We start from the raw sequence: 26236 nt of genomic DNA on the forward strand, positions 1-26236 counted from the left end.
ATAGTTCTGAGGCTCATAAGTAAAAAAGGATGCAGCTGGCTGCAATTCTTGCTTTGACAAACTGAGGGATGAAATCAAAGGAGAGAATGTTGCACATGCACTGCCCTGGCAGCTTGAGGGATCAGTTGGTGTTTGCTATCACTGTGTACCCACAACTCTGTGTAAATACCTTTACCTCTCTGTGTCTGTCTCCCTGCCTATAAGTGGGAGCAGTGCAACAAGCTTTTGGATAACTACATGGAATTTCCAGATCCACCAAAGTGCAGGGAAGTTAGATGCCAGAATAATATATTATTTTTTAGTAGTAGCAGCTTGCTTTCCCGTCCTTTCTTCCACCTACCTCTCAGTTACACAGTATCACAGAGTCCCCAAAGTTCACACATTTGAGAAAAAAAAGAAAAAGAAAGCAGCTGATTTTTCCATTGAATGCCAGCACAGATCAGAGGCGACAGCAACATCTTTAGCATGGGCAGATAAGAAATGAAGCCTAAACTTCAAGAAATTCATATCCATCATTTAAAGATGTACCAGACTAAATTTCAAGTTTGAAGGAAAAAAAATCAGAGGAAAATCCAACCCATTCAAGCAAAGCAAATTGTTAGTAATTACCAGGTTTGAATTTTTGGTTTTCATTTTTGGTTTTTTTTTTTTGGTTGGTTGGGTTTTGGTGTGTGTGTGTGTGCACAGTGCTGTGGAGTTTGTTTGCATTTGATTTAAAATCCTACCACTGAGCCACTCTTTAGAGATTGCACTGTTTTTTTTCCAGATGCTCCCAGAAAGAACCCTGGGTAGAGCTTCCTCTGCTGCTCCCTCTTGAGCCACTCTCCTGGAAAGCAGGTTAAAATGAAGTGATGGTGCAGGGAGATATTTTCCCAGGCATTCATAAATTGCTGTAGTTCTGCTTCCACCCTGGGGGCTATTGAAACCCTTCAGGTTAGTGCATAATGAAATTCAGACTCCCTGTACTCACTGAGTGAGGAAACCAGCAAATTCAGATTCCCTTTGTACTTTCCTAGATAATCACTCTTCTGTTTTAACTAATCTTTCTCTTTCAGAGAAAATGAGATGCTTTAGCTGAATGAATCCTGTTATTTAATGCCTTCCCTGCCTGCTTCTCAATGTGTGCTCTGACTCATGTACCTATTTTCACGTAGAGATTCTTTAGAAAAGGTATTTTTTTCCCCCTTTAAAAATAGCAGCAAGCAGGTTTTGGGACTAAGCCTTAGCTGTGTGTATTGCCAAAAGTTGGTACCCAGCTTAGGCAGAAGAATGGATGCTGAAACACCCTTGTTAATGCTCATTGATGTCTGAAAACTGCAAAAGAGGCTGCGATGGAAAGGTGGATCCCAACTATTGTCTCTTTCAGGTTTTTACAAGTTAGAAGATGCAGACAGGAACAGGCAAAATGCACCATTGCGTCCCACAAGCTCGAGATTCACCAGGAGCTGGGCACTGACCTGAAGCCCAGAGGGAAGGAAACATCTCTGGAGCTGAGTGACCACGGGTGCCAGCAGTGGGATGTGGGGAGCAGGATGGGGAGTGGGACAGGGAGTGGGATGGAAAATGGGATGGGCACTGGGACGGGGGGGGAGGGAATGAAACTCTCTTCTTGCTTCAATTCCAGGGAACTACGTGCTGGGATCCTACTGATCAGAGCACAGCAAGGGAGGAGGCTGTAGGCACAGTGAAGCCAGGAGCAGTGTGCCACGTTCTTTAAAATAAATACCACTAACGTATGTGCATAGGATGCATTTTCATTGAGTTCCCCATGTACTACACACCCACATACTCCATGTGAAGCCATTACCTCAGCCTCATTCTCCCAGTCCAGCCTACGCTCCTATTTAACTTGGTGCCAAGATAATTTTTAAATTCTCCCAGCAAGCTAATGATCTCCTAGAGTGTGATCCAGTATCTTCTTGACATATCTTTCTTGAACCCAGAATGTCTGAGGCTCAGCTGCAAAAATAGCCATGTGAAGCTGGAGTCAACATCCAGAAAAGATCTATTCAAGAAGCAGCCAGATACAAAGAAAGCAGGGAGGGAGAAGGAAAGGGAACTAGTAATTTCTGTTCCTCTGATTGAGGGGATTTATCTGCATTTCTGGTTAATAGAAGACATGAATTGATTCACGTTTTTTACGGCTGCACATAGGAGCTATTTCTGGCTGGAAGGAGACACTCTTAGAGGGAATGAGTCAGCCCAGACCTGTTATGTCACCCTGGGACCCCGAAAGATTTGTTAATAGCTCAAAAGAAATCAAGTTGCTTCACAGGGCTATTTCCTTCTCAGACATCAAAAGCAGAGGGAAAGCATAGTAATTCTGAAGGCTGAAAAGGATTTTTTTTTTTTTTTTTTTTACATGGTCCTTTCATTTGACAAATAGCAACAGGATAATCAAAGAGCTTTTCTCTCCATGAAAAACTTGCATATAAGTCTCAGCAGGACGTATTCAGTCCTGCAAAACATAATCTCCAGAGACGTGGGTCTTAGCTAAGGGAAGTCCTAGCAGGTTGTAGCTCCTCAATTCACTTCCTACAATTTTTTCCAGATTAACTTTACAATTCAAAAGACTGTCCTGAGAGCACTTTACAGGGAGGAAAGCCTGTATTTTACCTCTTTAAAAATATATAGAAAAACATATTATTTCAGCAAACCCTTTTTTGCCCACAAAGGCACCTGTTCCCTAGATGGGAATAAGACTCTTTGTTACCAAACGAAATTGCACTGGAGACACAAGGGGTTTAAATGAGTTTGGCTGCAGTGGAGTTCTGAGCTGCAGCTCAGGTGTCCCCTGATCCCTCCCTGGGTCAGGGTGTCCTGCCAGATGGCACCTCCAGGAGACAAAGGCTGCAGTGAGTGACACATGTTGGTGGCTCTGCCCAAGGAGAGGCAATGACAGCTCATGAGATGGAGAACAACCAAGTGGTCCAAAGTGACAAGGGACATCTTCTCAGGAATCCCTCCTTGCCTTCACCCCCCTGGCAGCATTCCCACACTCATTTTGGAAAGGTATTCAGATAGTTCTAAACTAAAGAAATATGTATGCTTTGTTTTTTCACCAGAAGACCAAAAATATCTGTGGAAAATGTTGACAAATTGAATGCATTTGTCATTTCTACTTCTGTTTCCCTGGTGACAAAAAGAAAAGAAAAAACAAAATTCCAACTAAAACAAATCCTGCAGCTCCCAGTCCCATCCAGTTTGTCCTCTTCCTCTCACCCTCATGGTTCAAAGCAGCACAACGGTGGCAGGACCCTGTAAAATGGCTTTCCCCTTCATCTTCAAAGCTGGACCCTCTCTGCCCTTTTTACTACCTGGCCTGGGCTGTTCACAAGTCACAAATGTTGGCACTGGCCTCATCCTCATCTCATAGTTAGAAAGTGAAGGGTATGCTTTGTTGAGGGAAAAATCCTCAGCATCAGGGGTGATGATGGGACACATTATCTGCTGTTTCCTCCAACCTTTTGTAGGTGTTGATGTCTTGAGCATTTGCAGCTCCTCGACACCAGAGGAGCCCATTAAGGAGCTCAGCTCTGTGTTACAGAGATGCAAGGCAAAAGCTTGGGTTTCTTCTGAACTTTCCTCCAACTGAGTGGTGAAAGCAACTTAGCAGCATATGGTTTGTAAATCTACAAGCAGCCCCAGTGTTCTATCAGTGGCTGGCTGAAGGTGTGGGGGGGTGTAGAAGTACAAGCATGTTAAAATCCTGGGAGTTAAGAAAAAATCTGCCTGCAGTGACATTTATACTGTCATCTTCCTTAAGGAAAAAACAGAAAAAAAAAAAAAAAAAAAAAAAAAAAAAAAAAAAAAAAATGCTAACCGTGCAACTCCTGAGACCTCTGCTTCCATGGAGCCAGCTGAGAGCATGGCTTTGGAAATCCCATTTGTAGGACAAGCAGCTGGACTGTGTTTTGGTCCTCCCTCTCTGTACCAGAAAAGGAGTGAGGGTGTCTTTGGAGAAAGCTTTTGGGAGAGTTCCTGAAGCTGACACAAGCAGATAGAGAAATCTCAGGCTGGGAGTGTCCTGGCAGCAGCAGTGCCCTGAGCCCCCTTCCTTGGGTCTCTGGAGCCTTCTGGCTCCCCAGCACCCCTGGCTCCTCTGCTTGCACATAGCAACCAGTGATGCTGCTGTCTTTTTTTTTTTCTCTAGCAAGCCTACATTAAACTGCCTGAGAATCCATAAAGACACACACACAAAAAAACCCAACGACTGTGGCAGGATCAATACGAGCAAGAGAAATGCTGCTCGGTTGCTGCAGCTCTTCAACTTCCTAACACGAATGTGATGCCAGCTACAAATCTGGGACAGTCTTTCTATAATGCTGTGCTTTCCAACCGTAGTGCACTGTGTTGTGACCTCTACAGAGCAGGCTTCAACTCATGCTGGGGTTTCATGCTTGTTTTAAGGAGCAATGCTGCTGAACCAGTCCTATCATCCTTCCCCTGCCCTTTGCAGCTTGCTCCCTGCCATTCCTGTCCTTCTGCCAGCACAGCAGCCCAGGGGACACACACTGAGCTGGGGTTGCTTCCAACCCACTTGAATTCTCTCATCTGGCTGCTTGAGGGGTCACTCCAGTGCTTCATATCTCAGGGGTGAAAGCTTTGCAAGGAGCAGGAGCAGATGGGGAGAAAGAGCTCTCCTCCTGACAGGTCAAGGGGGATGTGAGAGGGAGGCCCTGGACATTCTGTCCCTGTGCTGTCCCCATGGCTGTCCTGTACCCCTCAAATGCTACCAGGCTCAGTCTTGCTGCTGCCTGCATGTGAAGCATTTCAAAGGGCTGCCCTGTCACTTAGGGACCTGGAGACATGAGACCTGAAGCTCCAGAACTTCCAGAAGGTTTGTTTGATGACGGAAGGAATGGCAAGGAAATAGGAAAGGAAAGATCTTCACACGATGCACTTGAACTTGAAGCTCTGTAAATGGAGAACAAAAAGTGCCACCATTCATCTGTCTGCCCTGACTGTGAGAGGCTGCAGAGGAGCCCAGAGACCTCACCAGGGACAGAAGAAGCCAATGGTACATAAGACACAATCATTTTGCACAACCTTTTTTCTATCACTGACTAAAAGTCAAGTCAGAACCGATGAGATCTTAGAGAGAAAATTTTATTATGAGGGTGCTATTCTCTGGTCCAAGATGCCCAGAGAAGCTGTGGCTGCCCCATCCCTGGCAGTGTTCCAGCCCAGGTTGGATGGAGCTTGGAGCAACCTGGGCTGTGGGAGGTGTCCCTGCCCATGGCAGGGGGGTTGGGACTGGATGAGCTTTAAAGTCTTTTCCAAACCATTCCAGATCCTGTGGTGTATTTCTGATATTTGACATTGGGTACTGCACACCAGGAAGCTGGGATCTGCCAAGCTGCTGACAGGACCTGTGTCACTCTGCTTTGCTTTCAGAGGGCAGGGACGGGCAGGGAAGAGCCACAGTGTGGGCACCATGCCCCCAGTAAGAGATTTGCTTGGCAGTAGGCAGTAGGCAGTAGGCAACAAGAGACTACAGAGGGCCTGGACATTTGAGAGGGAGATAAACAGTGTGGGTGACACCAGATCCAATGCTGTGGCTTTGTGGGTTCAAATGCAGGTGTCCCTTTGGGCTGCAGTCCTGAATGGCCCTGGAGGGTGGGTCATACATTTCTCTCCTGCTGCTCAGACCTCTTTGCTCACTGCCTTGTGCCAGCCCTGCACTGGCTGAGGCTCAGCCCACTGCTGATGATCTGGAGCCTGCAGGACACCAAACACCTCCCTGCCAGGCCACAGGAGCAGCAATGACCCAGTGAGAGCTGAGGATGGGGTCAGCTCAACCACGCAAGGGCTGTGGTTTGCTTGTGCAGTGCCCATGCAGCAGCTACAAGCACTCAGGAGGCTGACTCTCCTGCCTATTTTTGGGGACAGAACAAAGTTGGACAGCCCATAGGCTGGCTGAGTCTCAGCCAGGACTTTCAGCTGCAAAGCAAGTCAAGAAACCCCAAGGAAAAAGGATGAGGTGTCACTAAGCACAGTGTCAAAGCTGTGTGTCCTGACCAGAGCCCGAAGTCCCCAGGGAAGCACCCACCTCATGTCTTCTGCAAATGTGCCACAGCAAATTGACTTTTCAGTGGTGACCCCATCTCTGCCCATGCAGCTGAGGATGAGTTTTCACTCCCCTCACTTGGAGCCTCCTATTTTTCACTGGGGTCACACCAAACCAGAACAAACTGGGGGTATTTCTGATCCTTGGTGTTCTTACAGGATGAACCCCTGCCCTGGACACTCACAGGACAGGAATGAACTCAAGGAGCTTTCCCTTGAGGCACTGAAGCTTCGAACCTGAAGGTTCCATCACTTCCCTCACTGCCCTGCTCACACTCACAGCAGCCCTGCCTGGCTCACCAGCTGCAGAGGATCCAAGTGCTCTGTGTCCTGCATCCTCTGGACCTCTGCAGCACCTCATGGATGGGAGAGCCATGGGGACATTTAGCCTGAGACAAAAGGAACTTATTGCTCTTGGCTCTGAACTCCACATTCTTAATTGATAGAATGATAGAATGGTTTGTGTTGGAAGGGACCTTAAAAAACATCTGGTTCCACACCTCTTGCCATACAGAGAGGCTGTACAGTACTCACCAAACTACCTCCTCTACCCCACACCTACTTTACAAGCTTCTGTCTGCAGTTCCTTCAAGCACAGCCACTTTGCTTGGCATTTTGAAAGTCTTCATTCACATGATACCTCCTCATACGAACCTCAGGTTATTCTCATCACCTACATTTGAGCTGGCTCTAATTTTAGTTTCCTGGCTTAAAATTAATATGAGGACATGCCTTTTATAGACTGAACGCTCTACATATCTGGGAAGATCTGAAATTAACAGCAGTAACATATACTTTGGAATGAAAGTTGTGTTACACCTTAAACAATGGAGGCAGAGTGATGACATAAAAAGAAAAGAGTATGGTGCCTCAATACAGTTTTGAAGGGCTGTGTTTCCAGAGAGAAATCTATGAGTTGTGTGCACAGATATGGCCCCATGTAAAGAGCAGATCTATTCAGAAATATGACTGTGTAGGATGAGGGTTTTTACTCAGCAGATGTGCACCTCCCTCCCTGCACTAACATTTTCCTTACTGCAGCCAGGAAGGAAAAGCCCCCGAGCTCAATCTGGCTCATCCATTGATCACCAAATTTCAACAAACTCCCACTAGTCAAATGATTTAACTCCTAGAGACAGGGACTGATTTTCAGCCTGACCAGTAAACTCCTTTTTGTTCACATTATAAGCACATTTCCCCCAGGTACATCAGCTACGTAAGAAGAAAGAAGGCAAAAAGGCCTCTAATGTGTCTTTAATTCATTCCTTGTTCAGGGGGGAATGCACTGCACACTGGGAAAAGCAAAAAAGCAAACCCCCCTGTTTTCCCAAGGGGCATGGTGTGGTCAGCATACAGAAGTTTATTTTCTGCAGCAGACCCAAGCTGGTGCCTTTGAAAGCAATTTAAAAAATTACCAATCTTTGGCAGAAAGTGGGCTTGGAATCAGCTCTTTAGTTGAGGAACTAGGCTGTCATCCAGCAACTGTATGCCAGCTATATGAATTACTGGTGAAAACATAGTTTCTCTGTTCATTCACTTGATGCTAGGACTATCCAAGAGTCAGAAAAACTGGCATGAAGAGATCTGGTCCTGCCCTAAGGCTTCCTGCTCCATGCCTCTCCTTGCTCTGGGCCACATCTCATCATTCCTCTCCAGCTGAAACACTGCTGTATTCTGCAGCCACTGATTTAGAAGGAGAGGCAGGGGAAAAAAAATAAAATAAAAGACCTGCTTTTTGCTTTCCACCTGCCACACAAAAAAAATAAATAAATTCCAGGTTCAGTCTAACCAGCAGTCAGGACATGCTCAGTGCTACACTCAGCAGTGGTGGGCAGTGGTTTCCAGGAGTGCCACAGCCACTGCATGAGGGATTTCAGGGCCCTGAGGAGGCTTAAAGCTGCTACCTGAAGAGTAGGGATAAGAGAATGGGTTTACTCCAGTTCTGAGGAGAAAAGGAGATGTTGTCAGAAAGGAAGCAGCTGTCCCAGCAACAGTCAGGAGCCGAGCAGTGGGAAGGGGCTCAGCCCCCCAAAGGGCACAGCTGTGGGAGACTCAGGGCAACCCCTCCTCTCCTATCCAATGTCCCTGAGCAATATGTTCTTCCCAACAGATGACAATTTTTAGGGCACTTGCTGGTGTCCTAAGAGAGAGGCAGGAGGAAGAGTGCAGGGCTTGCCTTGGAAAGTCCAAGCAAGCAGAAAATGCTCTCTACTCATCCTCTAGTTCACAGCCCTCCCTCACTTCCCAACATAACTTACTCTTCCTAATGTATTACAACAAGGTCAAGTGTAAAGTCTTGGATCTGAGAAAGAACAACCCCAGGTACCAGTACAGTCTGGGGACTGAGCTGTTGGAGACCAGCATAGGTGAAAGGGACCTGGGGGTGCTGGTGGGTGGAAGGATGCCCATGAGCCAACAATGAGTCCTGGTGGCCAAGAAGGCCAGTGGCACCTGGGGTGCATTAGAAGGGGTGGTCAGTAGGTCAAGAGAGGTTCTCCTCCACCTCTACTCTGCCCCAGTGAGGCCACATCTGGAATATTGTGTCCAGTTCTGGGCTCCTCAGTTCCAGAAGGACAGAGAACTGCTCTAGAGAGTGCAGGGCAGAGGGACCAAGATGCTGAAGGGAGTGGAACATCTCCTGGTGAGGAAAGGCTGAGGGAGCTGGGGCTCTGCAGCTTGGAGAAGAGGAGAAGAGGGGTGAGCTCATCAACGTTCACAAATATGTAAAGAGAGAGAGCCAGGAGGATGGAGTCAAGCTTTTCTTAGAGGTGACCAACACCAGGACAAAGGGCAATGGTTATAAACTAGAGCACAGGCAGTTCCATATAAATATAAGAAACAATTTTTTCACTGTGAGGGTGACAGAGCCCTGGTCCAGGCTGCCCAGGGAGGTTGTGGAGTCTCCTTCCCTGGAGACATTCAAAGCCCACCTGGATGTGTTCTGTGTGACTGCTATGGGGGACCCTGCTCTGGAAGGGGGGTTGGACTCAGTGATTTTTCAAGGTCCCTTCCAACCCCTCACTTTCTGTGACTCAGGGTTTCTTAGAGAACATGCCCTGCCACCTCCTGAGAGCCTCCAGGTAACAAATCATCTCCATCTCCAGGAAACTGGCAGGTGAGGGTTGCCCATTCCTTCTACTCAAGTCCTGAGAGGACTGAAGCACTTTGACTCAACAGTTTTCCCACTGCCCTGGCAGCAGAAGTGATTCCTGCCACAGGGCACTGGAAATTCCTGTCAGCCTCCACGCAGTTACAAAGGACAATGTGGTGCAGTTGCCCCCCTTGTCACCTCCCTGCTTCTTGGCATCTCTGCACTTCTTCTCAGAGAACAGCAATGAGTTTTGCACTGCACAGACTTCCCTCACCTATAAAATAGGTTTGCTCCAACCTGGTTTCATAACCTAAACTCAATCACAGCAATGTCACTCCAGCAGGCAGGAAACTGCTGATCTCTGTCTCTCCCTGCACGGAGAATAATTCAACAGTTAGAAATACCTCCTGGCTACAGCAAGCTCCTGAACATCTCTGCCAAAGAGAGAAAATTCTCCTTCCCCGGAGTGAAAAACAGGCTTCTGGTTTCTACAACCTGGGTTTAACTGGGCAAACTTCTTAGCACTTCCCCCAGCATCTGAAAGCAGTGGCCACCCACATGTGAGCACTGACTCTCCCACAAGCCCAGGCTGCCAGCAGCCCACGTTGTATCCTGGCACATAACCAAGAACAGAAGCAAGGCAACAGTCATCCTGGTGCTGCTGGTGACCCCAGACAGAACCACAGGTAATGAAATGCTCAGGCTTCCTCCATTGAGTAGAGGAGGATTTTGGTGCCTGGCTGAAGGTACAAAACCATCCGGCTTCACTACAGACCTCTTAAGTGTCCTTGCAGCCCCATGAATGGGAGATTTATGGCTCACTGACAAATGTCACCAGCATTAGTCACTAAGAGACAATCTAAACAAGAAGGAGATTCTCAGCCTACAGGATTTGCCCTGTCCTGGAAGGGTAAAGCAGCCCTGCTTGGATGAAAACATCTCCATGAGCCACTTCTGAACCAGCAGAGCAATGTGCTAACAGCAGCAGGTTTTCCACAACAGGTTCTCTCATATCAGCTAGGACTGGGTTATGGGCCCAACACACTAAAAGTCACATTTTTTGAGAATTGTATTATCCTTTTGATTCAAAAACAACTGCAGCAGGAGAGCCCTCATTCAGCTGTTATACTCTGCAGCATGGACACCATGGCAGCAATCAAACACAACTGACTTTGGAACCACATGAAGAAGAATTCCTCCAGCAGAGGAACAGAACAGGAACTAAGTGACTAGAGAAGCACACCTCTGGGTTTAGGACAACAAAGAAATATTGTGAACTGTGGAACTTAACATTCCTGCTTCAAGAGAGACTGTTGCACACGTGTATATCCAATGTAAGAAGGAATAAGATATCTGGGCCACGTCTCCCTCTGAGCTGTCCCCATCATGGTTCCCATCTTCAATCCATGGCCTTTAGATGCTACCACAAGACAAAAGAGTCACAGGCAGAGGCCCACATGCTGTCAGGAGATGGAGATTAATTGGTTTCAAAGAGTAGAAAAAGTCAATCAATAAGTTCGAGCCTGTCTCTCAAGGACTGTCTTCTATTACTTTTGTGGCATTTGTTGTATAACCCCCTACAGCTGTCCACAGTTTTGAACTGACTATTGAAGGATAAACTGAAACTCCTAAGACCAAATCAATACCCTGCCAGTGAGTACCACACCTTGAAAGTAAATCTGGAAAACAAGCCCAGTCCCTGTGACTCCAAAGACACTTCTCTGCTGAGGAGAAGGAACTTTAGAAGTTAAACTGCATCTAACACACTGGGTTTGTTAGACCAGATTTTGGGGTGTGCCCAAGCTCCTCATCTGACCATGGGATTTGGTTGTTCTGGTGTGATCACAGATGCTTCAGAACTCCAGCTTCCTCTTGCAAAGCCCCTACCTGCACCCAGGAATCTCCAGGGTTTGGATAATATTTTAATTTCTTATTTACAATCTTCAAACACAATTAAGACTGAATGATGAGCTGCTAAAGCGACAGCATCCCAACTGTGAGAGTGATCCTTAACTTCACCTAAACTCCCTCTCTGGGGAGATGACCAGCCTGAGATGCTTAGTGATGCTGCATCAGGAAATTGTAAGGTTTTATAAACATCAGTTATTGATAATAAATACAGAAAATTACATTCTTCAGAGAGAAGTGTGTAGTATGCAGCTGAAGTTCCCTGTCTCGTAGGTAGCTGGGCTGTAACTGTCAGCTTTTCAACAGCCTTCAGCTCAGTTTTAAAGGCATCTGCCAAAACATCATGGAGAGCTGACAGACTCTCTGGGAAAGGACATGGGATAACAGGCTTTGTTCTTCTCCCCTTAGCTATTGTAAGTTATTTTGATATCCTGTTAACACACAGCAGAAGGAGAAGAAATACATCCTGAAGTACTAATTATTGAAAACCAGCCATGGGAACTCAGTGGAGTGCTGGATGCAATGGAGTTTGTAGGACAAGAGAGTGAGCAGCAAAATAATTCCCTGACCACAGATGGAGACAGAGCTGAGTGATAACTCCTGTGATTTACCCTGACATGGGAACATAAGGTCCCCAGCAGTGGCAGTGGTGAAGGCTTGTCCTGAGCTCCTGGGCATGCCTGGAAAGGGGGCCACAAGGTAAAGGCAAAAGCCAGAGATGCCCCTTGCAAAGTGCCAGATGTAAGTTTAACTCCAACTTTGCACATTTCAGTACTGGCTGCCAATCCCCATTGCTAACCCAGCCTGAATGTGCACACACAGAAAGACCACATAGGGTGACCTTCCCCTGGCTCAGACAGAAGATTGGGGGTTTGACAGTCCCTTGGTGAGAAAGATGAGACAGCCCAACCTGGCTGGCACCTTTTCTTCCCACCTCAGTCCTGCATCCTCAGGGAAGAATGTTTTGATCAGGTTAAGTTAAAAATGCCATTAATCAGCTGAGGAGGGGAACAATATCGTCTCCATCTGACAAGTGTCTCTTCACAGAACCAGGGAGATACCCACAGGGGAAGCTTTTTTCCTGGCTGCAGGAAGCATTCCTCATTTCATAGCTGGCTAAGGAGCAGTGCTGGGCTTCTTCTTGCCACAGGCAGCTGAGTCTCCCGGCTTAGCAGTGATCTGTGTGCTCCGTGACCTGCTTGTGGTCATTTGTCTGCTGTTTCCTTAATAAGCTTGAAGTTTCTCAGATAAGCTGCCAATTCTCCTTCTGCTCATCACTCATAGTGTGGGACACACTAGTTGGGAAAGCCACATTCCAAACCAGTCTCTCCATGTGGGCAACTTGTCTGCAGAGAGAAAGGCACAGACCCATCACCTGAGCTACTGCAACGTCCTTTGCAGAAGGTGAGCCCAGGGACTGATGTGGTTTTTGCTCATGTTCATCCCATTCCTTGCTGCCAGCAGGGGCATGCTGACCACTGCTGCTGGCACTGCTATGGTTTTCATGACCTCCCACTCTCCTCCTACCCAGCTGTTCACAGGGCTATTAAAAAGGGGGAGAAAAAAAAATATATGTATAAAAGAAAGAAAAAAAAAAAGCTGTCCAGACTCTGCTGAGAAATGGCCATTTGCCTCTGAAGTCAGTTCAATAATTCAGAGCAGCTTGAAATGCCCGATTGCGTAATGGAATCTTTCTGTGCTGCTGTGAAGCAGTTCCCACATCCCAATGATCCTATTTTCAAGTCAATACATTTTCAGTGTCAGAATATGCAAGAGTTGGAAATTAATCTGGAATCAGGATGCAAGTGATCGATGAACCAAAAAACAACTCACTGGGATGCAGTCGGCTCTGGCCTGAGATCTCCCCATGGATACCAGATGTCTAACAAGTGTTTAATGAGAAAAAGGACTCAACATACCCAACCCTCATTTTGTTTGCATAATCTATTCATGGTGTGTTACAGGGACAGGCATGAAAAAAAAAAAAAAAAAAAGACCCTTAAGCTTCTCCTTCTCCCTGCATTGATGAACCTGCTGCAAGTGAGGGTTACTAACGATGGGGGAGGCAGCAAACTCCATCTTGGAGCTGATTCACTGCAGGTTCTGTAGCTGATGTCAGTTGTGAGAAATGTAACCCAAGACTCCAAAATAACAAATTAAGGGTATGAACCAGCACTTTGGGAAAGAATCTGGACCACAAGGCTGCCAACCAAGCAACAGGGAACCAGCCATGACAGCAGGGAGCCAGGGAAGTGTTGGAGAGAGGAAGCACAATCCTCAAACTGCTAATGATGATTAAATTAATAAATCTCTCTCCTCACATTCATCTCTGAATCTTATTTACATGCCAGTGAATGGGTAAAACTGCTGGTTCTTGAGTAGATGCTTGTAAAAGGGGCTCAGTTTGGGATGTCCAAGAGGAGCAGTGAGTAAAAGGGGAACATGCACAATGTGTGTCCAAGAGGAAGAAGGGGTGGCAGCCAGTTTGAACACCTAATCCCTTTTCAACCACATCCTATTACCTTTAGTCTGTATGCAAAGCTCACAGCCTGCTGAATGTTATAAATCCACTGAAGTGTCTGCATAAAGATTAGTTTGCACACAGATATGTCATTTATAAAATACAGAGCCTGTCACAGGTACTCTTCAGCGTGCAGAAAGTCCACCAACAGTAGGGAGAAGGGGCAATTGAGGGAAGACAATGGATGGGCAGATCAAGACATCTCAGGAAGGAAATAACCTGATCCTCATATTGACACGGGGATGTCCCACAGCCCTGTCATCATCAAGAAGTTTTTCCTAAGAGTCACACCAAGGTGAACTTGGCAGTGGTGTCTTGGCTTATAGACTTACTCATGAGTCATTTACTCTGTGCTTCCTCTTTCCATCCAGGGGGAAGGCAACACCTGACAGTGAGAGCAGGAGAGACATGGTGCTGGGAAAGTTCTGGAGCATCCAGGAGAGAAAAGATGAGACAGTGGAGCTGCCACCTGCCTCAACTGGCTGAGACACTGAAGCAGCTCAGGAAGATCTTGGTTTCTAAGTATGATCTAGAGCTGTATTTGTCCTCTTGCATGTTTGGCTTTAGGGATGGTTTCCTGATAAACCCACACAAAAGTTAAGCTGTCAGATAAAGCTTTACTCTCACTCATTGTCTTGCAATGAGCCCGAGCGACCCTGTTGACATCAGGTCCTCCATCTCCTGGTGCTGGCCCATGGGGTGATGGTGGGAATGCTCCCTGGGATGGTCTGCACCTCCAGGAGGCTGCAGGGCACTACCCAACAAGGGGAAGGGTTGGCCACGGGCTGGAAGCAGAATGTGCCAGGTCAGGGACAAGATAATTCCCTCAACTTCTTGGAGCCCACAGACAGACAAGCCAATGGGAAGGAGCAGTGAGACTCAGCTGCTCTATCAAGCCTTCAGCTCTCCCTCCCATCCTGACATTACCATTTCCTCCTCACCCTCACAAACCCCTGTAGCTTCCAAACATCAAACCCATCTGGTAGACATCTTCCAGTGCCCTGGCACCAGGGGATTTATGGTCTGCCTGTCCTCAAACCAACTCAGGCACACACCTGTGGCTAAGGTGGGCCTAGATCAAGAACTATTTGCTCCTTTTGGACACGCACTAAAAAAGAGCTGATTTGAGAGAATTATTGTCAGCTGTGGAAAAGCAAGAAGTCAGCAACAGATGACCTCTCATTTCCCCCTCTGCCCGCATGCAGATGCTGTGCATCTCTTCAGGGATTTTATCAGGAGATGGCAAAGTCTGAGGCTGTATCTGAGGAGTATGACCTCAAGTTGGGCATAAGGTCCTGCTGAAGAACAGAGACCATGTTCCCACACACCAAATACACAAAACCAGCACAGGCTGAACAGCTTTACCTCCCGCGAAGGGCTGTGCCATCAAGAGTGCCCTGAGCCACCCTCCAGATGCCTGAGGTGCATCCATGCTGCAGGGCAGGGAGAACAGAAGCTGAGGCAGGCAAAGCAGGCTGGAAATCTTGCCATAGCTGCACCAAATATCACAAGATGAAATGTGACTGTGGGTGGCTTTTATTGCTCAGCCACCAGGCTGGCTTTTCTACCCCAACATTGTTCTCACATTGCCCACACTGCAGGAGCTGGTGCAGCTCCACAGAGATGCCAGCAGCTTTAGCAGCCACATCTCACTGACTTGGATACAAGGTTCATTTTTGATTTTTTTGTTTGTTTGTTTGTTTGTTTGTTTCCCTGCCTACTGACACTGCTGCAGAACATCCTCGGTGCAAATTTTAGTGGGATACTGGAAGTAAGGAAAGTTCTGCAGATGCCCCAAGTCAGAGCTCATCACTCAATGAAGCCAGAAGCAGCAAAAATTGGGAGACTTGAACCAAAAAGTGAGAGGTTCCTTTTCTACAAGTGTTACTGGGCAGGCTGTCAGGACATTTGCCTCTTCCTGAGTTTCCCACACATGCTTTTCAAGTTGCAGTCCTACCTCTGCACCTCCTCAAAGACCTGGCATAGACTTAGAAGAAACTATCAGATTGTAGGATAAGTCCTGCTTTTTCCCTACAAGCTGACCCTGCAGTAGAGGTGTCTGAAATCCCATATTCCTCCTGCTTCCCTCTTCCCACTCAGTTCAACAGGGAAATTGCAGTTTTCCAGAAAAAAAACCCAGCAAAACAACAACAAAGCAAACCCAAACAAACCTCACTGTTTTTAACAGGGTTTCAGAGCTACCAGGAAAACAAAGAAATTGCTAAGTGAGTTCCTACAGAATTTCTACTGCAGTCACAGACTGGGTAAATACAAGGAGCCCAATTCCATGCTATTTTCAAAGTCTAAGTCTAATAGTGAAAAAACCAAACAAACAAGCAAAAAAACCAATAAACAAAAAAGAAAAAAAAAAAGAAAAAAGAAAAAAAAAAAAAAAAAAAAAAAAAAAAAAAAAAAAAAAAGGAAAAGAAGCCCAAAACAACAAACAAAAAAAGCAACAACAACAACAACAAAAAAAAACCCTCAAGTAAAATAAGTAAAATCGCGTTTTTACTTGAAAACTCAAGAATCATATTCTGGAGTTCTCAATCTGAAGTGAATTTACTGCTCTTCAAGACTTGTTCACTGCCTATGGCTGAACATCCATGTGGGTACTTGCTCCAAGTTGTGTTGAAGCTGTGTGAGTTTCTACCCCAGGCTGTGGGACAGAGCAGAGCCCTGGCAGGACAGGGTGTAAGGTCCAGGGTAGGGTTGTCCCATCCTGGGAGATGTGGGAGCAGCAAGATGCTGAAAGAAAGAACAGGCTGAAGAAGCTGAGTTTATATTGGATTAGTGCACAGAGGGATGCAATAACTCCTCTCTTCAGTGCTCCTACTTGTTTCACTGGAGCACTGAACTCTCTTAGCAACTGGAGCAATAGGATCCCAAGCACAGAGCAATAGGGATCCAGCTGCCTCCCTCTGATGGCCCTGCTGGAGAGGGGATGAGGTGCCCCCAGCCCATCCAGGGAACATTCATGTAGAGGTGCTGGTGTCTCCCATGTGCCTCTACATGGAACTGGAGGTTACTGCCTCAGAATAAAATGTCTAAATTCTAGCAATCAGCTGAGATTAGTCCTGCCCTGCATCTCTATGGCCTCAAGACTTTGGATTCATTCTGACATCATCATGACAGACTGACAGCGAAGTCTTTTACCAAGGTTTGAAGAACACACTCTGTAGTGATTTTATAGACTTAAATGCCAGGCAGTGATGCATTACCCAATGGAGTGTCATGTAAGAATCATAAATCACAACCTCGCAGGAGCTCAGGGATGTCAGACATGGGAATATTGCTGATTTGGTATCCATGGTAGTTTGGCATGTCTCACATCTTTGTCTCCTGCCCAAAATAGATTAGCTCTTAAATATTACTCAGCACTTGGAGTTCTGCCACAGCACAGAAGACAGTTGAGAAAACACCAAAAATGTGCAAAGAAATATTGAGATAAACTTCATTGGCTTTGTTCAGTCTAAAGGCAGAAGCCTCTTCCACATTGGTAACAGCAAGGCAGGGCAAGGTTATCTGGCTAATGGGTGAGGTAGAGATTTTAACTCATGCACTGGAACTGAAATAGGACAAAATCTGAGCAGGAAGCTGCTCAGCTGAAGCTCAGGACTCTCAGCATTGCTGGAGCACTCCTGTGTCCATGTACAACTGGGCTGCCAGCTCAAGCTGAACACAGGAAATCTATTATGTGGTATTTCTAGAAATAATCAAACGATCCAGGGCACAGCCCTAATGGCAGAGCCCCTAAGTCATTTGTCACATCCCAAGCCCCTGTTTTCACTGTACAAACAAGCACTCAAATCCTATCACAGACAAAGACAACTGTACACATTTGCAGAAGCAAACCAGGCAGTTTGCCTGCAGAATGTGTGGAGATGTTAACCACCTGCACCAGGCAGGAGTGGGCGTGTGGATTTGCTATTAAGAAGTTAACATTATGGTGCTGTTCAAATAAAATACGGATTTGCAGGTAGCTGAAAAGTAAATTTAAACATCAATCAATCCTTTCATGTTCATAACCAGCCAATATGTAGTTAAAGTTCTTCAACTCTTAGCCTTTTATTCTCTCTGATGGCTTATTTTATTCTTATCTGATGGCTGCTGGCAGAGGTAGCACATGAACAGTCTGGGCTCCCAGTGCCCACTCTCCCACCTTCCCAGGGACAGGGAATCTTCTCTGAGGAGCTACCAGCCAGTGGAAAAGGTGTAAAAACCACTGGCCACAAACAGAGAACAGAGCCTCCGAAATTCTTCAGTTAAAGAAGGAAAACAGGTTTTGTTCTTATCAGGGAAGGACCTGGGAAAAGTACATTGCACAGAAAGCTGCTTGAAGATAATTCAAATGTCTGAGCCAAAGAAGCAGGTTTTGCAGCCCTGCCCAGGGTTCCCCATGTGCTGGATGAAGGCTACCAGGAGACACCACTCTGTAGACATCTACTGGGGAACACTTCCTGCCTCACCCTATATACACCCTCAGGCCTGATGTGATACAACACAATTGTAAAACTCCTTTTGGATGGGGAGGAGAAAGGGAGACCTTCTGTGAAATGCCACCCATGAGTCCTTCCTTGGACCACATCTGTTCCCAGCCCACCTGAAGGGTTATGGTGGTTTTTCTCTGCTCTCCTTCCACCAGAGCAGTGCCAGGCTGGTATTGCAGAATATTGTATTACAAGTCCCACGGGTGCTGCCTCAGCCTCAGTAAACTTTATTTAAGCACACACAGACATACACAGACAATATACATATATTTGTTTCTTCTCTGACAGTTCTACAGGACCAACACTGCTTTGGATGACAACTCGTGGAGAATTTGGAAAAGCGCGGGAATTTTTTTTTTTTTTTTTTAATAAAAATAAAAATAATAAAAAAAAAAATTTAAAAAAAAGGTCAAAAGGTCTTTAGGTCTTTTAATAATTTGTGAGTTGTGGTCATCCACAGAAACAACACAGGTGCATTCAACCAGGCAAGCACAAGGACACATCTCCACGTACAGTACATTGTGTCTATATAGGCATCTCCACATACATTGCATCTAGAGAAATGTACAACAGTCTCAGAAGTCAGCAGAGGACACAGAACCAGCCAAGGACTGGCACAGCACATGTTTGGTACATGTTTGCATTCTCAGTGTCCAACTCACTGCCAGGGCACCAGTGGGACTCGGTCAGGGTGTGGGTGGCAACAGAAAGATGCTCCAAAGATCAGAGTCTCACTGTACACTAGAAAAACTCACCAAATAGGCAACAGTGGCATAAAATGAACATTCAGCTGGGGTTCTGGTGACCAGCTCCTAGGAGTCAGATCTTACAGCTCTGCTGGCACCACAGCTCCTGGGATATACGGTTACTTAGCTAATAGAGCTACAGCTGTCTCTCTACATAGATTTTATATACAGTACACGTACACAGAACATACACAGAGCAGGATATGTATATTTTTGTGTTTTCATGTTTGTACATTATATCACAGGTTATATGAACACATAAAATATACGTTTGAGGACCTAAAAAGAAATAATTTTAGAAAAGATTCATAATACTCACCCCTCCCAACCCCAAAAAAAAGGAGAAAAAAAAAGCAAAAAAAAAAAAAAAGCTTGGAAGTCCAACAAAAGAAATCCAAACCCACTCTCTTGAAGTGTTAACTGCCTGCCCTGAGACAGCATTTCACTCCTTCCCCTTCCCTTTATAAGGACAGCAGCACACAGGTGGTTTTCAACCATACACCTGGGAAACCACAAAGCAGTAGAAATCTTTGAACTGCAAAGTCAGAGTAGAGCCTGGGGCCAGGCTGCCTGGCTCTACATTCTCCCACCATCCCCCTCCCTAGGGATTAAAAGGTTCAGCCAGGAGCACAGTATTTTACCTGCAGTGAGATCTCCTAGAATAAACCTACTGACTGCAGTCCAATACTGTTACCTCATGGCACTTAGAACCCAGCTTCTGAGTTATAGCTTTTTTTTTTATTATTTAAAACAATCTTTTTGTTTAGCAAAAAATTGTTTCCACTGTACCCTTCGTGTGTCCTCTTCCTAATGTGACAAACCCGGAGGAGATGAAATTATGGAGATCTGGCCCTCCACTTCGATAAATATCCTTTCCATAGGGACCTGCAGAGGAAAAGAAGACAAGGAAACCTTTCTTTCAGTGGGAAAGTGTGTTCATAGATACAGAAACATCCAAATATCTGCTACAAAGCCCCGCTGTCACCCTCACTTTTAAGTAGCAAGGCCCCTCCACATGGTTACATTCTCAATGGCAAGCAGAGGGGCTACCACAGAAGCTACAGCAGCATCAAAGCCTTAGTGCTTTATTGGCAAAGATTTATGAAGCAAAATAATTGTATATTTTGGAAGAGGTTGCCCAAAGAATTTGTGTCTGTCTCATTCCTGACAGTGTCCAAGGCCAGACTGGACAGGGTCTTGCCCAACCTGGGCTGGTCGGAGGCGTCCCTACCCATGCTGGGGGTGATCTTTATGGTCCCTTCCAACCCAAACCATTCTATCATTCCATGATTTGCTGATGATATTTTGATAACTGCCAAGGAACGAGTGGATTCCGAGAAGGGAACCATGAAGGTGCCAAAGCAAACACCCCAGTGCCTGGGAAGTTTGATCATCCCTGGCTCAGGTTCAGGCTTGGTAGGAGCAGCCCCCCCAAGGAACTCGTATCACTCAGACCTTCCAGACTAAGGAGCTAAAGAAAATCAGACAAGATGTGACTTTGATTCTTTGAGTCCAGGCAGACCCCTGGCAGCATCCATGTCCTGTTGGTAGAGCTTTTGTCTCAGCACAAAGCAAAGGTGGAAATATTGCTCTTGTCCAGGCTGGACCCAAGTGCCCAGTAAAAGAGTGACAGTAAACTTATAGCTCTGATTTGCTCTTGAATGGCACCCCTGGATAGTTTCTGAAGAGCAAGAATCTTCTGCAGAACCCTTCCCAGGAGCTTTCTCAGTCCATGACAAGAGAGTAGGTTCAGGAGACACCCAGCTTTTTAATATTTTAATATATTAATAACAAAAATATATTTTAAAAGCCTCTGCCTCCCTGTTACCATGCAAAGCTCTAAAATGAGGACATAGATAATTTTTCAGATACTCTTTATCATCTCCTCCCTTTTTCATGTTGTTAATTTCTCCATTCCTTTTATTTTAGAAAGAGGCAAAGATAAGATAGGTGGGGGGGAGGGAAGGGAGGCAGCCTCGGGGGCTGAGAATGCAGCTCCCTGGCTGTGAAGTCTCCATCCTCTCCACGCCTTCCTGCACACACCCCTGATGTGTCAGTGTTCTTCTGAGCCAGGGTGGCTGGAGGTCCAGCCTGGCAGATGGTCCAGCACAGGCACTGGAGCAGGAGAGCTGAGTCAGGAGGCCACGGGGAGGGTCACACAGGATCCAGGTGGAAATGCAGCCTGGGGCCATGTTCTGCCTGGCTCACATTGCCTCTGACAGATGCTACAGCCCTTTTACTATTTTTCAAACTCTGAGACCAAATGCTGTTTATTCCCATCCACTTTCAGGCTCTCTGGCAACACCGAGAAGTAATTGGAACAGAGGCTCTGAAAGCTCATCAGTCTGCAAAGTCCTCTTTCCTTTTCACCCCGGCAGCTACCACTGATTTTTCAGTCCATTACTCTTGTCACCAGAGTCCACCTTGCATACGAGTGGGTTGAGGGTAAGGCAAGGTCTAAAGTGTCCCCAGATGTCCCTACAATGGATCTGGGCTGGTGCCATGCCCACTCCCCATGCAGGGAAGATCCCAGCAACTGTCTGGCCAGGAGAGCCAAGCACAGGCTGTGCCATCACCAGAGATGTTGAAGCTCCTCAGAGGAGGCTCACATATGGCAGGCAGAAGCTGCTGAGCCTTCTGACAAATGTTTATTCCTATCTAATAGAAAAAGCATCCCACTCCTTTCCCTCATATATTTCGTCTGGTCAAGGTCAAGTGTTCCCTATAAACTTCTCAAAACACAGATGAAGTGTTTCTCCAAGGTTTGGGAGTGTTAGCAGCAAGACAGTTTTCTTCTTGCAGTTACAGTGATGCAAGGTGGCTGCAAAAAACTTCCAGTGTGGGGAAATCCACCCTTAAATTCACTGAGAAGAGTTTTCAGAAAAAAAAAAAAAAAAAAAAAAGAGAGAGAGAAGGATTTTCTGCTTCTGCAGGACAGTTCACGGGCTCATGCTCTCTTCTTCCTACTTGGCTTTTGCAAGCTCTGGCTGCTGTATTCCTGAAGAAGGGTGACAGATTTTTGCCTCTGAGTCCCTGGAAGCTATTCTTGCTTCGTGAGATATTTGTTCTTTTCCTGAGAAGATGGTCTGTGGCTACAATGCCCAATTCACTTTCTTCTCTTTTTTCCCTATCACTTTTCTAAAATGTGCTGCATTTTTTTCTTTCCACTGAGCCAATTTTTGCTCCTCTACCATCAATTTCTGTGCTCTCAGGGCCAGCTACTCTGCTGGCTGGCACTCTATCAGTGCCATAAATTTGCCATTTTAAAGAAGGATAAAAGAAACACAGAGATGCATGCTATTACCTCTAGCTGAAATCAGCTGTCTTTTATATGTCCCTTTGGAAAATCTGTTCAAGGCAGAGATCAAGAAGGGGAAGCATATAAAAAAAAAAGTAAACATTTACTGGCAGACTGAAGATTGTTCATCAGCCATTTGCTCTCTGAACCTTGCTCTGCCCCTTCCTATAGTACATAGTAGTTAAATTAAATCATTCTTGTGATAACAATCCATTAACATTTGAATAGCAGCTATGTTTTCCCCACGAGAAACTTGAACTTTTAAACTTCAAGGAGCACGAGTTTTCTCTTTTTTTACAGATACTTTACAGGATGCTACGTTTGTTTAAAATGCTTTTTAGTGCTTGCTCACTTCTGATAATTTCTCTTGACATAAAAATGCTGATAAATGGCTTTTACTTTCAGAAGCATCTTGAGGGCTGCTGGGGGGTCAAGCTCAGGTGCTGTTCTTCAAACAGATTTTTTCATAATGCTGATGAGAAGCTCATCATGAGCCAGCAATGTGCACTCACAGCCCAGAAACCACCCCTGTCCTGGGCTGCATCCCCAGCAGCATGAGCAGCAGGGTGAGAGAGGGGATTGTTCCCCTTTGCTCTGCTCTGGTGAGATCCCACCTGGGATCCTGGGTCCAGTTCTGGTGTCTCCAACACCAGAAGAAGATGGAGCTGTGGAAGTGAATGCAGAGGAGGCCCTGGAGATGCTGGGAAGGCTGGAGCAGCTCTGTAGCCAGGCTGAGAGCTGGGGGTGTTCAGCCTGGAGAAGAAAAGACTGCAATGGGAAGACCTTAGAGCACCTTCCAGTGCCTGAAGGGGCTCCAGGAAAGCTGGGGAGGGAGTTTGGACAAGGGAAGGGAGGGACAGAAGAATGGGAATGCTTTTAACATGAAAGAGGTGAGATCAAGATGAGATCTCAGGAAAAAATTCTCTGCTGTGAGGGTGCTGAGCCCCTGTCCCAGGTTGCCCAGAGAAGCTGTGGCTGCCCCATCCCTGGCAGTGTTCCAGCCCAGGTTGGATGGGGCTTGGAGCACCCTGGGCTGGTGGGAGGTGTCCCTGCCCATGGCAGGGGATGGGACTGGATGAGCTTTAAGGTCACTATCAACCCAAACCATTCTATGATTCTGTGGCTCCAGAGCAGCCTTCCTGCCCCATCTCCAGCACACAAGAGGCCCTCTTTTAATGCACGATTTCTCAAAGAGATTTTGCATCTCTGAGGCCTGCTTCTCAGTCAGGATAAAAATTAAATTGCTGCTTCAGAGCCTGGTGCCTGACTCCTGGGAAGAGGTTTTTCCTGCTCCCCCCCCCAACCCTATGCTCAGCAAACCCTCAGACACACACAGGCTGTCTTTTCATTAAAAGAAATGACCAAGACTCCAGCAAAGCTGCGTGTTGCTAAAGCAAATAAAAACTTCTACGACTTAAATTTACCAGAAGAGATTGAAACAAAGTGAAACAAGACTTTTTAATATTTTTTTTCCCCTTTCCTTTGGTTGTGAGGCTCAGTAGAGGCAGAGAGCAGCTGAGTGGTTTGCCTGCCTGACAATAAAGGCAGATTCTTTAGGGCATGCAGCTCAAAGAGAGAACATTGCATTACAATGGCATCCTGGGTAACACACATATGGAACAAACTCAGTCACAAACAGCAATTACAACCCCGGCTCTGATTTAACAGAATTATTAGAGCTGAACTAAAATGCTGTTATCCACCTCTTGGAAACATTATTCCGGAGTAGGGATTGCATCACCCGAGAAGGGCAGACAGGGACTGTGCTGGATGGCCTCTTGCAGGATACACTCTGGGATTCTGACCTCAGCCTTCTCACAGATTTCCTTGGAGGAAAAGAAACCAACCCCCCACACCCAAACTCCTCAGCACAAATATTATTCTCCCATTCTCCATGGGAAAAAAAAAAAAATCATCTTTTTTAGGCGAGGAACCTCCCTGCCCCCCAACCCACACTCAGAGCCCAGCTGATGCTGCTCCTTTCTGCTGGAGTTATCCTTTTTGGAACTATTTTAAAGGTATCAACAGATGAAGACCAAGGGCATGAGGTGTTAAAATGATTGCAGGGGGGTTGCTGGGCACAGGGCAGCTTGTTCTGCATGGCTCTGGTTGTCCTGCCCAGCAGCCACAATCTCCTTCCCACACAAGGGGAGGCTTCAGAACTGACCCCAGAGATTCTCACCAAGGGGCTGCACAGGTCAGCCAGCAAGCACACAAATCCCCTCCCCTGGAAGGAAGTCTAATTGCAGAAATCAGGCAATTAGCCATGGCTGTGGAAGTGTCTGCAGGCAGGTTGGACACCTTGGTATCTCACCACAGCATGGAGTGCAGGCCAACAGAGATGAAAAGGATAAGAAGGGGTACGCAAGGGATGCCACTGAACTAAGACCATTTTCTGTCTTCAAAAACCTCACAAACAAAAGCCAACTGGCACCTCCCACACTTGTCAGAACCAGGGCACAGTAAGGGTCACCACAGCATGTTTTTTCTGGTTTGATACGATAGTTCTGGGGTCACTGAACATGCAAATGTACAAAAAAAAAAAAGAAAAAAACCAAACAAACAAGCAACTGGAAAAAGTTCAGAGATACTCAGGGTGAGCTGTCAGCATTGTCAGACACAGGCAAGATGTAGTCCAAATCAGGGCAGTGAATGATAGAGTTTTTTTCAATGTCCTACATCCATTCCTTAGTGTAAATCACACCAGTTGGGCTCAGGAGAGATGAGTTCCACCTGCCTAATAATGTGACAACCTACCCATGACCTCACTCTCTGTCAAAATCATAGAATCATAGAATTGGCTGGGTTGGAAGGGACCTCAGAGATCATCAAGTCCAACCCTTGACCCACCGCTGTAGTTGCTAGACCATGGCACTGAGTGCCACATCCAGGCTCTTTTTAAACATCTCCAGGGACGGAGAGTCCACCCCTTCCCTGGGCAGCCCATTCCAATGTCTGATCACCCTCTCTGTAAAGAAATTCTTTCTTATATCTAACCTAAACTTCCCCTGGCACAACTTAAGACCATGCCCTCTTGTCTTGTTGAAAGTTGTCTGGGAAAAGAGACCAACCCCCCCCTGGCTCCAACCTCCTTTCAGGGAGTTGGAGAGAGTGATGAGGTCTCCCCTGAGCCTCCTCTTCTCCAGCCTCAACACCCCCAGCTCCCTCAGCCTCTCTTCATAGGGTCTGTGCTCGAGTCCTTTCACCAGCCTCTTCTGTCTTTTCCTCATGCTAAGCCTATGTCACATCCTTCCCTGCTTCATCTTTCCTCTTCTACACCACATGTGACTGCTGGACACAGAGAACCCACTTAGATCAACCCCCTTGGGGCCATCTGGCCACAGACTGTGCCAAACAGACTGAGGCCATGGCTTTGTCCATCTCCTCTCTGCAGCTCAGTAGGAATGGTCTCCTGGTCCAGGGTCTGTGATCCCTCCAGGTCCCCAAGGCTTTTGCCATGTTCTGAAGGAGAATGGGAGCCACACCTGAGCCAACAGAGCCAAGTCTTGTGTCACCATGAGTACTGTGTCACCATGAGTACTGTGTCACCAGGGCTGCCTTGACCCACTGGGGTACAGTGCTTCAGCAAGCACATGGCCCTTGCATAACTGACCTCCCAGTGGATCAGAACACATGGTACCATCTCAAGCCAAGGTCACTGCCAAGCCAAAGAGCAACTTTGGGTTCAAAATAGAACAAGGGGATTGTTCTAACTTGAAAACTGGGAGATCTTTGCTTTTCCTTTTGATTTCTTTCAGTGTGACTTGTGCCTTACCAGCTTTCAGAGTGCATTTGCATCACATCTTCCAGCCTCCTTTACAGCCAGGACAGGTAAAAGCTTCCTATTCACAACTGAATATTGGAGCTCTCAAGCAAAATGTATTGGCCAGGACCTGGACTTTATAAGAAATGATGCAAACTGGAAGACTTCACACAACATCACAAGAATGGAGAACAGCTCTCTGGCACAGGGTTTGTGCCAGCCCAAACCAGCACGGCTGCCAAAAATGTGCCCCCTTACTGCACAGCAGCCCAAGCCAAATCCAGTGCAAGGAGCTCCATGAGTCTGGGTCATACTCATGGATTTTTCTGGCATTGGGGAAGATGTAGAACCAG

General features: G+C 46.5%; 2 protein-coding genes and 1 long non-coding RNA gene across 3 annotated transcripts in view; 1 reads left to right on the forward strand and 2 right to left on the reverse strand.

The window, feature by feature from the left end:
- The window catches only part of SHISA6 (shisa family member 6), a 215286-nt gene that overhangs the window by 147846 nt on the left and 41204 nt on the right, over positions 1-26236 (reverse strand). Inside the window, exon 4 of the mRNA XM_071763774.1 lies at positions 19612-19707. Coding sequence (XP_071619875.1) covers positions 19612-19707 — 96 coding nt within the window. The remainder of the gene's footprint in view (positions 1-19611; positions 19708-26236) is intronic.
- The window catches only part of EVPL (envoplakin), a 345937-nt gene that overhangs the window by 2904 nt on the left and 316797 nt on the right, over positions 1-26236 (reverse strand). The gene's annotated exons all lie outside the window — the stretch shown is intronic.
- On the forward strand, positions 734-1736 carry LOC139805546 (uncharacterized). The gene is made up of 2 exons (XR_011729856.1): positions 734-1504; positions 1625-1736. It is a non-coding gene; the product is annotated as an uncharacterized lncRNA (long non-coding RNA).

Source organism: Heliangelus exortis, chromosome 20 (assembly GCF_036169615.1).
Source record: "Heliangelus exortis chromosome 20, bHelExo1.hap1, whole genome shotgun sequence".
NCBI lineage: Eukaryota > Metazoa > Chordata > Aves > Apodiformes > Trochilidae > Heliangelus > Heliangelus exortis.